At 32.0% G+C, this 14934-nt stretch overlaps 1 protein-coding gene across 1 annotated transcript; it reads left to right on the forward strand.

The window, feature by feature from the left end:
- The first annotated feature begins 9732 nt into the window (after window positions 1–9732).
- Window positions 9733–11546, forward strand: LOC128157647 (E3 ubiquitin-protein ligase TRIM71-like). Its single transcript, XM_052820211.1, has 2 exons — window positions 9733–10529; window positions 10755–11546. The coding sequence occupies exons 1-2, from the start codon at window positions 9733–9735 to the stop codon at window positions 11464–11466; spliced, it is 1509 nt and encodes a 502-aa protein (XP_052676171.1). The 3' UTR covers window positions 11467–11546.
- Window positions 11547–14934: the final 3388 nt, after the last annotated feature.

Below are 14934 nucleotides of genomic sequence, written 5' to 3' on the forward strand. Positions count from 1 at the left end.
AACCGCCGCTTATCGTCTGATAGATGGTAGATGTTAAATGTAATCCGTATTCGGTCAGTCGTCAACCAGTCGAGTTGTCAAAATTGTCCGATAGACCGGTTGACCTTCGGCCGATTTTTTCCAATTGGTATCATATCAGTTTCAATCGGCCGACATTTAAGAAAGGTTCAAATTATTTAATGTCGACTAACGGACGTCAGACATTACACACTGTCTGCCGAAGGATCGAGAATTTTTTGATGGACTATTCAACGACTGTTTCAGCACAACAAAATATAACTTGGCTCGACAGACACAAAATTGGTCGACCGACGAAAAAAGTTGACTATATCTGCCAAGACAACAGCTGACGAACTGCTGACTGTTGTCCAAATAATTCCAAAAATTGAAAAAAAGGCCACACAAACCTTCATTTATTATCTTTGTGCAATAAAACAGCATCAATAATTTTCTCCAATCTTAATTCTTCATCTCTGTTTGAATGCCGCTTTTGAATTTGTAATTTACTTTCTTTTACCTAGGCATGTTTTGATTTTCCATTTATTTTAAAATCGCCTTTCTATCAATCCCAGTATTCATAATGTCCAGGTGACTGTAAAGGCCCACGTGCCTGTTTTTATTTCTAGTACTGTAGCCGTCTGTGTCATTATTCGTGTGCATTACATAGCATACTATTTTTAGATGCTTATTTGTATTTTGTATTTTGTATTGTCACTTTATTAACATAATGTTTATGACCTGTGTCGGGGGAGCCAAAAAGCGTCCCATTAGGCGCACATCTGTGGTTAAACATCAAGTGTAACAATGATATATCAATGGAAAATGCGGAATGACGTTTACTCTTGCTCAAAAGCCGTCATCAGGTGCGATGAGTAATATTACATTAAAGTTACAGATTACAAAACAGATTAAGTGGAAATATAAAATGAATGTAAAAATGTAAATATTATACATGTATATGTAAAAAAAAATCCTTTTTTTGTACCATTGGTGATGTAGCTAAGCTGTGATCATAAAATAACTAAGAAAATACGGCACCAACACAATTTTTAAGAACATTAATTAGGACATTGTCATTAAAACAACATTTTCAAATTAATCTTTTAGAAATTATAATTTTATCAATTACAAGTGCTAGAACTTTAAACACTTGTGAAGTCCTAAAACGCAATTACGATGAAATAAGTCTAGGACCTATGGTTCACAACCAAACAACCGAAAATGAATAAGAAATGAAGATGTTCCTGCGTGATATAAAGTACACTGTATTTAACCTGTACATAGATAAATCGACCTGGAAACAGTACTGTCTTATATAGAAACTCTGCTCATTACACGGAGAAGAAAAACAATGTGTGAGTTTGCTTGCAAAACGAATAAAAGGTTTTTCTTTGATAAAAGGAAACCGTCAGTCATCATGCTATTTTTGTAGTCCATAGCACTATCCGACACCGTGCAATCTGATTTATGTAATTGCTTGTCACATATTGCAACTATCTACCAAAAGAATTAATAACAATAGAAGGATTATATCATATTAACGAGATAATGACGTTTTTTATACATTGTTCACGCTGCTTGATCAGGGACTCCGAGGTAATTGTATAATTATTGCATGACTGATGTCAAAGAACGCCTTGGCAAATGAATTAGGGAGGCTGTATGGTCAATTATTAAACCATCAGATCTATATCAAATTTTTAGGAAATGTTAACTATAATCTTAGTTAATATAAAAATCCATCTGTTTTACCTTTGAAGATTTTATATTTTTATGTAGATTCTCTTTCTGACAGAAATGAGCACAGTCTTATAGTCTAAAAACGGCCATAGCAATCTTGCATCTCAATAGAAATTCCATTTGTATGACAAACATTGACCTCTATAGTAATTGATAAGCTTACATGGTAACGTGACTGTGTTTATATCTCAAACTACCACACTTATTGAAATGTTAATGCTATGTTTGTTAAAGACTCAGAAAAAAATTTAAATTTGTAATTGTGGAAATAAGGTTTTACCAGATGCAGCCTTGTTATCGATCGCAGAAAATGAAGAACGAAAGTGATGACGTAATCAAATTAAGTCTGGTATAGTTGATATCTGAACAATGCTGTTTCCCTTTAGCTATGGATTATATTTAATCGCACCCTATTAATTTTCACTTGGCATCAACACAGGTGTATGGATTAAGAAAATTGGTAGAGAAAGAATTTTGTATACAGGCAGAAAAAAGTACAAACACGCGGTAGGGAGAGTGTGCAATATAAATATCAATCTGGAGGGGATAACTATCATTCATATAAACGAGTTTGATAATTTTAAGGTTATATAGATGACAGATACCAATAACTTTCAAGGAATCTCATACATTAGCAGTGATATTTTCATCTGTGTGGAATGTAGTTTTGGAATCCAAACAATACAACTGATGTTTTAACTTTCCAGTTAATTGGGGGTTAATTTTAGGTATTTTTTTTCACTCAATACTATATAGGTATTTTAATTAAGGAGTAAGAAATTGAGTAAGCATTAATTAGATCAACTTTGAAGGGTTTTTGAAAGATAAAGTTAAGCAATTTTGCGTCTAAATTGTTGCTAAACTAAATCGGTCCAGATAAGTCAGTAAAGTGAAGAACATATGAACCACCAACTTTAATCAGTCTTAAAAAAAGGGAAGTCTTTGGAATCAAAATATATTTTTGATACATATACACATAAAAAGGAAAACAGTTAACATGACTTGTTTTGATTCGATTGAATAGTGTCGATGAGGCAAATTCTGCTTCAGTACGGATGGAGACATATCGCCATTTTGTATGATGAAGACGAGGTCTTCTTCCGGCGAGTAGGAAAGAACCTGGCGTTAGATTTTAGACAGGATGACATCCTTAACAGACCTTATGAGCGACGGTTTTCAAAATCTACGGTGGACTTTTCTAGCATTCTGACCGAAGCATCTAAACTAGCAAAAGGTTTGTCAGCTATTTATATCAATACATATATTTTTTTTTATAAATTAAGATTTGATTTAAATTTGGTAAAAAGATACGTTTTTATTTTAAAACTAAGAGCTGATATAAAACTGACGTCATGCAAGAGGTAATTCAACAAAATTCAGTGACAAAGATGCCTAATGTCGCCTTAGGTAAAATTAATAAGGCACTTCCGGCAAAGACTGTAAATCGATCCATTGAAATCTATACCCGGAAATCCTTATATCATAATATATCCTGACATAATACTGTATTTCTACATTTAGTAATCAAAACTTTTTAAATCAGTTATTGGGAAATAGATTAATCATCGGATTATGTAGATTTGCTTTGTCGGTCGATTGAAGCAATCTATTTATTTATGTTTGATTTACTGGTTGACGTAATGATTGATATGTAATAAATAATTATCATACCAAGCATCTATCAATCTTGGTTTTTGTTGGGTTTTTTTTTCAGGCAGTTTTCACCATCTTATCACAAGCACACCAGTGTTGTGATGTCATGTATGACGCATACAGACAGAAAATGGCGAACGGCGATTATGTATTTATAACCATTGAACTCTTTCCTAGTGCACACTGGGGTCACTACACAAAGTTTACTGACCAGTCCTACAGTAAGTATATAATAGCAATCCCCAAACTAATAAACAACTAATAAAACATTTCCGAAATTATCCACTCTCTCGACAACAATTTTTTTTAACGACGAAACAACTTGGGGATTTAATTAACGAGCATAAAAAATGTATTTGCATTTCGAATCAATTTTCGATCTCCTTTTGTTTTAAAAGATGTTTAATTAAAGTTTTAATGTTTTAGTTTGTAAATGAATTTATCTATCGGTAACAGATGTGTGTGTAATAAATAACTTCCTCTCTATCACCAACCGGAAGTAGAAGTTTGAAGCAGTGTTGAGAATGTATTGTTTGTATGTTCAAGGTGTTGTTTGATATTCTTGAGTGCTCTCACTTGAATTATAAAAATGTAAAATAAAACAAAAACAAATAAAAAACAAAAACAATAATTATAAGAAAAATAAGCAAAGTTAGATCACATACTTTTAGGCCTTTATTTAATTTCAATTGGCAGATATGGCAATTCATGAATTCATCATTTATATATTTTATTGACCACACATCCTTTCCATCAAATCTTAATATGTTAAGTTTGATTTTAACACAATTTTTTGCAGTTCCTGAAATAGTGTGCGCAATGGAATTGAACGATACAGCCAATATTATTATTTAGATTGTATAAAATCTCTGAGTCTGCATCATTCTACATTTGTTAGTTTATTAAATCGGAGTTCGATTTTACTGCGCTTTATATTGAACTTTAATGATGGCATTAACTATCAACATATTAAAAGACAGCCGATATTAATGATTAATATGAGGTAAAATCCCGATAACTCAAGAACAGTGTCAGTTTATTAGTCTGAGTCATTTTTCAAGCAAATAAAAATAGATAAAAGAAGAAATAGATTAATGACACAGTGAAAAAGGAAGAACTTCTTATTTAGTGACTAGTGTCTAATATTCACATTGTCGGTGTCTTTTTTTGTTATAAACCTACGAATTAAATATGTAACGTATACTTCAATAATTGTGTTTTCCTTAGTTATGTACAACACAACAACGGTTTGATATAGAGAATCATAGCAAACAAGAACTAACCTTTATTATGAGTTTATCAAACACGAAGCTTCCGAGCTCCTTGTGTCAATTTAAACAATAATTGATTTTGAGTGGGTTTTTAAAAATACCCTTTCTTCTTTAGTTCAAAACTTGGTAAGTTACGAATAAGAAAAACTATCAATGATTCGGTTATATATCTACTTTTACCAGAATATTCAATATATCATTAATAAGTAACTCACAGATGAAAGTAAACAAATTTATATAAAAACGAAATAAACGCAATACAACGAGTGTTGACATTTACTTTAGCTGGAATTATTACTGCGCACTGGATCCGCGCCGGAAGCCGCTAGAGGCAATAGGTATTGCTTGTTTGCGCTCAGTTTAGGACGCATACAAAACTTGATATTAACGTACAAAAAATGGAAACTATATTGTGTCTATAAAGTTTAAAGCGTGGATTGCTATTTACATGTAACATTCAGACCAACTCTCTGACAGCATGATCGTTGAGCTGCAATATAATGACACGAGGTGAATAAGTATTTCTAAGTGTTCTTCATATTACTAGTATTCAGTTCTTTGACGTAATTCAGTAGTTTTATAGGTTGTCCGTGTTAGTGTAAGTGTGTGTGTTTTAATACTTTACTTTACTTTTTTATCTTAATATTCTATTATTTAATCTTACCTAATTGTGCTCAAAAGTAAAATCCAGTTCCGTTTACATGTCCTTTTTATATTGCACGTGGAGAGGCTGATATCAATGTTCGTGTAATGACGTGCATGCCGATGTTTGACATATATTTGGCGACAAGACATAATTCATAATCGAGCACAGGTATGCATGGGAGTTATGTAACAGTTTCGATTATGAAGCTGCTATGATGAATTACAATTCTGAACGCAATGTAGACTGTAACGTGTTTATCAGGAATTGAGAGCGACTGTTACATGTAAAACAATTTCCTATATAATTGCTACGCTTTTTTTACAACTTTGATCTCCTATTTCTTTAACAAATGACAGTATTCTTATAAATTATATTTAAAAAAATGTTTTCCTACTCACAACAAACGTAAATTATCTGTTAATATTATTGAATAGGTTTTAAATATCTTTTCATATATTTTCAATGTTAGAATCAAAGATTTATAATTAAAACACGGACATATCTAGGTGTAAAACGCAAAGATATACTAATAATTAGTTGCAGGGGGTAACCGTTACCTTTAGTGTTGCAGGATGAGCAAAAGACATGAAAACGGTCTTAAAATATAAAAGCGATATTTGCGCTCAAATGGGTCGAAAACGTGAAAAGGGCTTGGCAAGCCTCGCCCTCTATCATGTTTTTCTTCCCCTTGCCCAAATATAGCTTATATTTCAAGACAGCAACCATATATTTAATATTATTATGCCTTCTGTCAGTTTGTCACTATATATTTAATACTCATCTATTTTCGCATAGTATTAAAGGATTTATATTGCGTAAGCATACTATGCCGAAATAGAGCACGGCAAATGCTTTCAACGAAAATCTTTCAAGCGTCGACAGCGGGATTCGAACACACGACGCGTAGGCCTAAATCATTCCAGCTTGAAGCCCAACGCGTTGCCGCTACGGTAAATTAGCCGTTATTATAACTAACGGTATTTATATATATAAAACGTAGATATATACGACTGACATCAAGCAATTAAAACTATTTTTTCAAAAACACTTCATTATTGACACTAATTTTAAAGTTAAAGTTTCTTATAAACTTTTGAACAAATTGATTGAAAATTTTTCAAGGAAATTCTACATGAGAATCACAAAAAACGCTTTTTTAAATGACGCTTGATAAAAAATCAAATCAATTGATTACATTTTTAAAAAAAAACGCTTGCTTTTCCAGTGATTATTTTTAGGGACTTGTCAACACTTGAACGTCACAGCTACTTATAGCAAAGCACGTCAGTATATTCAACAATAATAACAATAGTGTTGTGTTGTGCATGTACTATGCCTAAATAGTAGTCAGGGTTTGATACATAGTGCACTCGCCGGAGGCAATTTACTTAGACCTCGTCCTTAACACTTTTAAAGGTGTTAAAGTAGTCCGAGTATCGCACTACGTCATTATACGGATTTTACACTACTGTGGAATCATATAAAATTGTTGGGGCAATTTCCGTGGATTACTTAAATTTTACAGGTTCGCGGGGACGTAATTTCGTGTTTTCTCGTATACCTTCAAAAGGAAATAAGACATTATTGCCTTAATTTATGAATTCGTGGAGGATGTTAATTCGTGGATGAGAGGTACCCACGAATTCCAAGAAAATTGAGCCATTGCGAAATTTAATGATTCCACAGTATTGATTCCACTTTTTCATAGCGCTTTAGATACGCGGTATTGATTTTGCTCCACATCGCTGTTGTAAATAATGTCGATACGAAGCAATTTGAACCGTAGTATATGTATTTTATAAGAGAAAGAAGTGTGAAGTGTTGAGAAACTCGATTCTGGTAATGTAAAAACGAAAAACGAATTAAACGAGTTAAGCAGAATCCCTTGTATGCATATATCTTCTTAGATTTGCCCCCCCCCCCCCCACCCAATTTTTTTTTTATTGTTTTCTTCATTTTCACTAATATCGGTTTAAATTTAGAGACACAGGCTATTTCGAATTTAATTAATCGTCAATCAATTAATGTTTAAATGATATCTAACATTGTAGAGAGATCTACGCAGAAATCTGTAGCAAAATCTGATTTATACAGATTTTTTGTCAGGGCATACTCGGTTTAGAGCTTATAGCGTGAAAAGTAATCCGTCAACATATAAATCATTTTACCAAATCTTTTTTCTATGATGTCATTCTATAAAATAAAAACTATAAATTTTAGTTTGAGTGCATAAAATAGTACAAAAAGGACCAAACACGATACATGAATCGCAATTTTTGTATTGTATTTTGATACATCAGGTCCATAAAGCGTACTTACTTGAAACTAACTTAAAACAATTTGCGCGCAGTTATTGGTGAGATGTGGCTTAAGTAAATGTTTATACTCTGTTTTGTATGTCCAGTTCTAATTTCCCCAATATTGGTGGGTATTTTTGTAAGGAAAAACGGACATCTGGCAAATTTCATCATTGTCAATAATTTTTGCAAGGGGTTCACCCGCCTAGAGTTGATAACAAAACAACTAGCATGTAAACATTGATATTTTCTTTTGTACATATACATTTATTGCTATAGGACAACCTTAAAGAAATTAATTTGTATAATATCAGAAAGTTTACAACTCATGTTGACTGGTGAAAAGTTATTGAAAAAACATTTGTTTCTATTGAAACACTTTGTAAACTCTTTTAGTGGAAAGGTTCCTTATGTCCTTAATAAGGAAAATTGCCCAATGTCAATTTCTTTTTTGTTTTTGTTTCTTTTTAGATAAATCAAAACCGAAAAGAGTGTCCGTTTTGATTTGACTATTTATTTACACAAATTCTTCTTAAATTCAAGCTCTTGTACATACATGTAAGCAGGAGGACATACAAATTGAATTTGAATCAAGTTTTGCAATAAGGAAACAAACAAACAAAACTTGGTTTATTCTCTAATTTCAAGGCAACTTCTATACGATAAGAGCTTTATGTTATACTAGTGAGTTGTAACAGAGGAAACGGGAAGTAAGAATGATTATTTCTGTTACATTTTGAATATTTTCCTTTTAAAGTGTGGAATTCACGCTAATTTTAAAAAAGCTTTACTTTTTTATGTAATCCATTGAAATTCGCTCTTTGGTGTCAGTAAATTAAATGACGGTTGGCCCGACCCCAAACAAACAACGTTAACAATCTCAAAGATGCACATTGAACCCGATATGATTCTTTAGTTTGATAAGAAATGAAACGGACAAAAAAAAATAATGATAAGACACCAAAATATCTGTCTTTTACTTACAGCTGATTATTCGTATTTTTGTTTATGTTTACACGAGTTATCTATCACGAATTAAACAAAAAGTAGCCATACCGATGGGCAAACAATTGACGAACGGCATGATGTTATAAAGTCTTTACATGTTTAATAATGGGTTTGAAAAATCTCTTGAGTAAAGAAATATTCATTTCGTTTACTACATATATCCTAAATACTGTTCAGAAAGGAGATTGTTGATGTGAATGTATGTGAATGTACATGTATGTGCTTCTTTTTGACAAATAAGCATTCGTTGTGCCGTTTTTAAGCTTACTATAAATATAGACATTTTTATTGTTATTTGTTGTATCCCTGCACTTGAACATATGTAGGGGCTTGGAAATCGATCGAATACCAGAGACTACATGTACAACAAGGAAGTAAATTACAAAAGTATCGTGTACTCTCATTTAAAACTTGTCCTTCACGTGATTATGGCTGAAATTATGTAAAGGCCACAATTTATGATAAATACACACGGTAAGTTACAATATTTGTGTTTGATACAATAAGAAATCATAATTTTTAACATATATCTATCATGGCAGTTAAAAAGGTGATATTATCCTAACCGTAATATAGTATCTATTTCAAGATTAAGTCAACAAACCATAATCGTATATGTTTATTGTAATAACCAACCTATAGTGACCATGCTGAAATATAGGAACAGCTTCAAAATATGGTTTGTATTTTCCAATTATTTTTGCATTTGTAAAGAAACAGGTCTGAGGTGTACAATAGATACCGATGTTATCAAGCCAAATTATAACAAATAACCTTATTCTATTACAAGAAACAATGTTTCATTGCGTTTTTAAGCGAATGAATGATTTGTAAAGGAATATTTTGTTTCTGAATAATACATGTAGTTTTCTTTTCAATTTTGTTCAAAACTAAAGAAACTTAGCAAAAATATTAAAGTTAATAATAATGTTTTAAAATCATTCGCTTTTTTAATTGTAAACTAAATTTCTTTTTGTCCATTTGTGGTATTCAATTATATACATAAACATTAGGTCAACATGTAAAATTGATTGGCTGTAGAGATTTTGATTATATTTGTATCTTAATAATAAACAGCTTCAACTGCATTGAAACGGGTTTTCTTTTCTTATTTCAGATGGCATTGTCTGAATCCCAAATACCACCCGACGCCCAGCATTATTTGGTGTGTGGCACTGAAGACTGTGAGAAGAACTGCCAGTTTTACTGCAATGACTGTCACCAACCAATGTGTGAACAATGCAGAGATGAACATCAGAAGAATAAGAAAACCAAGATCCATGACGTAGCCTCTTACAGTGAACGCAAACGACAAATTCCTGTTGAGAAATGCAAGATCCATCCAACAAAAGAAATAGATCTTCTCTGTGAAGTATGTTGGATTCCAATCTGTTCTAAATGTACAGGCACTAAAGAACACCGTGGCCATGTGTTTACCGATCTAGAAATGGTTTTCAATGAAAAAGTTACACTTTTTCACAAAGAAATTGCTAAAATACAAGACTATTTAAATCCTACATCTCAAGATTTGAAAACGGAAATTGCTAGAGATATCACAGCAATAAAGGAGATCATGGACGACATAAGAGCATCCATGAGGGCTGAAGCTGATGCTGTGAAAAAAGTGGTAGATGCAGTCATGTCAGATAATATAGAACAAGTCGACAAAACAGAGCAGTCATTGTTACAAACATTAAATGAACAAGGCCTAGAAATAGATGACTACAGCAATTATCTAAATAGTTTAACCAAAACACTTTATAGTTACCTTTCTCCTTCAAACATTCAACAATTATCATTTGCTCTTAAATTAGAAAACTTGATTATACGACCCATACCAGAGACATCCGAAACAGTTCCACCTGTATTTAGCGCTGGTCAATACAGCAAGGAAGATGTTGCCAAACTACTGGGTAAAATGACTTTTCCCATTACTAAAGCAAAAGGAAGAAAAATAGAATTCATGGAAAAGGTTTATTTAAAATTGAAACCAATAAGGGAACATGCATATAGGAAACACGAAAGAGAGAAATGTGACGTGAAACAGACACTGTTTCAGTCTTTAAGTGTCGCGAAAATCAGAGAGTGGACAGTGCTAGGTGTTGAAAATGCCTTACATATATCACTAGATAAATCCTTTAGACTCTGGGTCAGTGATAGTAGAGGTAGTCTTGTCCGAACAGATCTAAACAGGAATCAGTATTTGAGAATACGAAGCAGTGGTGGATGTGAAGGTTATCACACAATAACAACGGATGGGGAACTATTATATACAGACAGAGACAAAAACGTCATCAAAAGGGTAACAAAACATAATGAAATCATTGAATTTATTAACACAGGAGACTGGGAAGCGCTCAGTGTACACTACTCCAAAATAAATGGGGACATTTTTGTGGGGTTGAGAAAGGTTCGAAAAGGGAATGTCATCAGATACAACAAGACAGGAAAGGAAATACAGAACATACAGATAGACAAGAAAAGACAAAAACTCTATGATATACCTCACTATATCACAGAAAACATGAATGGTAATATCTGTGTGTCAGACTATGGCAAAGAAGCTGTAGTGGTGGTGGATAAATTAGGACAACACAGGTTCTCCTATACAGGTCAAGTGTCAGGGTTTGGTCCCTATGGCATTAGTACTGATGTTCTTGGGCACATTCTGGTTTGTGATAGTGTCAGTAATACAATTCATCTTCTGGATCAGGACGGTCAATTCTTGTCTCAACTACTCACAGAAGAACAAGGGATAGAACATCCCCGCAGTGTATGTGTTGATAACGAAAACAATCTCTGGGTGGGACAACTCACAAATACAGTGACAGTGTACAAGTTTACACAGTGATCAATGCGTATGTTGTTAATGTATTGACATATGCATCTGGTTTGAAGTACTGTAAAAGTGGTTATTTAACCTGGTGGTTAAGTAATCTTTTTTATGACCAAACAATACGCGTGGGTATTAAACACCCGGATACGTGATTTACCACTCTAAATTGTTTAATGTTTTACCATACGCACGGGGGTATTTTACGCGGTTTTTCAGTTTACCACGTAACTAGTGTAAATTTCCCCCACGCGTAAATAACCACTTTTACAGTATTGGAAATACAACAAAATACAAATTTAAACAAAGAGTAATCAGAATGATAAAATGAACCCTTATTTAAAGACAAGTTTTTAACCTCCAATATTGTTATCAGTTTGCCTGCGAAGAAATTGAAGCTGTGCTTGAATGTTTCATTCTAAATGTTGTTTATTCATGCAACGTTCAACATATCCTTGTTTAAATCACAACAAAAAAGTTGGCAAATCAAAAAATTGAAATTGTTTACAACGGGAAGCTAGGGTTTTTTTTTAATAGTCAACAAGTATTATTACATATTAAATTAAACATGGAATACCGGTAAAAATCAGTATCTAAATTGAAACAAAGGTGTGGACACCGTACCAAATAGTATCCACTTATGAAATATTCCTCATCAATTTACTAATTGCCTCAGATTATAACATTAGGCATAAGATATATCCTTAATAACACTAATTCTTTTTTTAAAAAATTCAGACAGCCAAACATTATCAAATCCCTTGGCGAAAATGTCTAACAAAATGGGTAATAAATTTTTTCGCTTTATCCATGAAACGTACTGACTTATTTTGACCTGAGCTTTTTGAGATAAATCTCAATGTCTCTGATGTTATTGAAGGACACATTTGCGTTGAGAACAATTTCCCTGATTATTTAAGTTTTCTGTTTTACCAAATCTGTCGAAATTCCCTTTTCTATCTCTGTGACCATAAAATAAATAAATAAACAAGTATTTCTTTTAAAGGAATGATCGGCATGAAATATCATTGGTCAGCTCTGTTTATATAATATACGCTACATGCAGTAAACTATATACAGCACCGTTTTATTGATTTCCAAAATGGCAAGGCATGAATGAGCTTTACTTTTAGTAGCGAATTATACTTCCGACTAATATTCCTACGCATATGTGAAAAAAACGTGATTTGAATCATTATGTATGTAACTCTATAAATGTTTTATTTTCAGGGTAAACGGATAAGATTACCGTTTCAGTAATCTACGTCTAATTAAAGATTTAAATAAGGTTGTCATTGCAGAGTAAATAAAATAGTGAAAGGCGTAATGCGTGCGCAAATAGTTATATTTGCAGGATGCCTCATATGGACCCAACTGTGATCGGCCGAAGTCGATCACAAAAATAACATAAAAACGCAAGGAAAATATAAAAAGGAGAATCATAGTGTCAAAGAGAGTGTCAAAGATAGATCACCAGAATTGCCAAGCATTCACAAATTTTTGCATTTCAAAATTTTTACAAGCTGTATATTTTTCAGCATTGTATTTGTTGAAAAAACTAAAAGAAAAAAAATAATAAAAGATCAAAAGCTTGGCAGTTCGTCTTTTTTTTAAACAAGTAAACAAATATTGCTTTGAACATTGAATAATTTAATTTTCTCAGTTTATGAAAACATGCTGAATTGTCTCAACTTCATGTTTACCAAAATGAGCAACAGTTAGAGGATACCTAATTAATTTTCGTGAAGTAATGATTCACGAGTCGAATTCTATGAAGTAATCTAATTTGTAACCATTGTAGCTGAATGTCTTTGGTTGTTTTAAAGCATACATTAAAAGCATTATTAACAAATATATCGGCTCTATATTGAACTAACTCTGATCCCCACTTGAGTTTAGAAGTAGGAATTACATTACAAGAGTTTAAGTGTTGATACATGAACACTACATTAGATTATTTATTATGCAACAACAAAGATTTATAATATATTAAAATTTATGGATTATTAACCCTTGGTATGAATTGTTTGTAAGAAAAAATTTAAGATTTTTTGAAATGGCACTTACTTCACCGTTATACTGCATAATACAGACATTCATATCAAATCTATGTTGAAAAATATCGTGTGGTTAAAGATTTCCATCCACGTCAGAAAATCACTGATTATTTTGTCACTCTTTTCATACCAGCTTTTCATAAATAGTGTTTTCATACCCACTTTCATATTTGTGTTATCCAAAACAGGAATACTAGGAAAGTTTTCTTTGAAGAAACTCCCATCAAAAGGTTTTATAACATAGAGAAAGAAATTGAAAATATCTTGTCTAAAAACATTATTTTTTGGAATTACACAGCCAAATATGAATGCATCACAAAAAACAAGTAATTTGTGAACAATTTGTACACCATTTATAGCTTCTAAAATATATATCCATGATTTCTTACCTTTAATCAAACTTTTCAACAATGAGCATTTCAATGACATAATAAATTTATTTATTTCTAATATTTTTAACCCTCCTTACTGATAGTCTTGAGTAATAACTGAACGTTTTATTTTGTCACACTTAGCATTCCAAAAAAATCAAAAAAATGTTTTTATTGAGAGATAAAATTGTCTCCCTTCTGGGTGTTGGCAATGATATAAATAAGTGTTTTGTTTTTAGAATGATTAAGGATTTTACAGTCACACAACCAAATGGTGTTATAATTCTTCTTTTCCAGTGTTGTGTTATACTTTTTATTTTCGAAATCTGCATAAAGTAGTTTAGGTCAGTAATTTGTTCTAAATGAACACTAAAATGAATACCCAATAATTTAATTGTCGTTGAACCCAAATCAAGTTTCCATCTAGAGTGTAGAAAACCCTCATTTGAAATTTTTTTTCGATCCTATCCAAATTATTTTTATTCTAGAGCTATTTACTTTTAGCCTAGAAAGTTTTGAAAAAAAAAGGTGAGCCATCAAGACTTAAAGATGTATCATCAGCATATTGACTTATTTTATGTTCCTTACCATGTATCACAATGCCCTAATATAATTATTTTGCTTTATCAAGGTTGATAGAATCTCAGCACAAAGAAGAAATGAATAAGGTGCAACAGAGTTATCTTCCCCATATCCTCTCTCAACGAAAAGTTGGTCTGACAAAAAAGTATCTTAACCCATTGAATAATGTATTCACCAAAACCGAAAAATCTCAAGACTTTGTAAATAAAAGACCAAGAAATTAAATCTATGGCTTTTTCAAAATCTATTAACACTAATTGTCTTGGTATTTTCTTAACCTAAGTAAAATGCATTAAATCATATATAAATCTTAAATAAAGCCTGATTGAGTGTCAGAAATAAGATAATCTAAAGTAGATTTAATTCTTGAACTAGGACAACCTGAAATAAGTTTAAATATAACATTCATAAATGAAATCGGTCGCCAGGTTTTTTTTAAAATTGTCTAGGTTTATATCCCTTCGGCAATTATGATA

The sequence above is a fragment of the Crassostrea angulata genome, chromosome 8 (assembly GCF_025612915.1).
Source record: "Crassostrea angulata isolate pt1a10 chromosome 8, ASM2561291v2, whole genome shotgun sequence".
Lineage (NCBI taxonomy): Eukaryota > Metazoa > Mollusca > Bivalvia > Ostreida > Ostreidae > Magallana > Magallana angulata.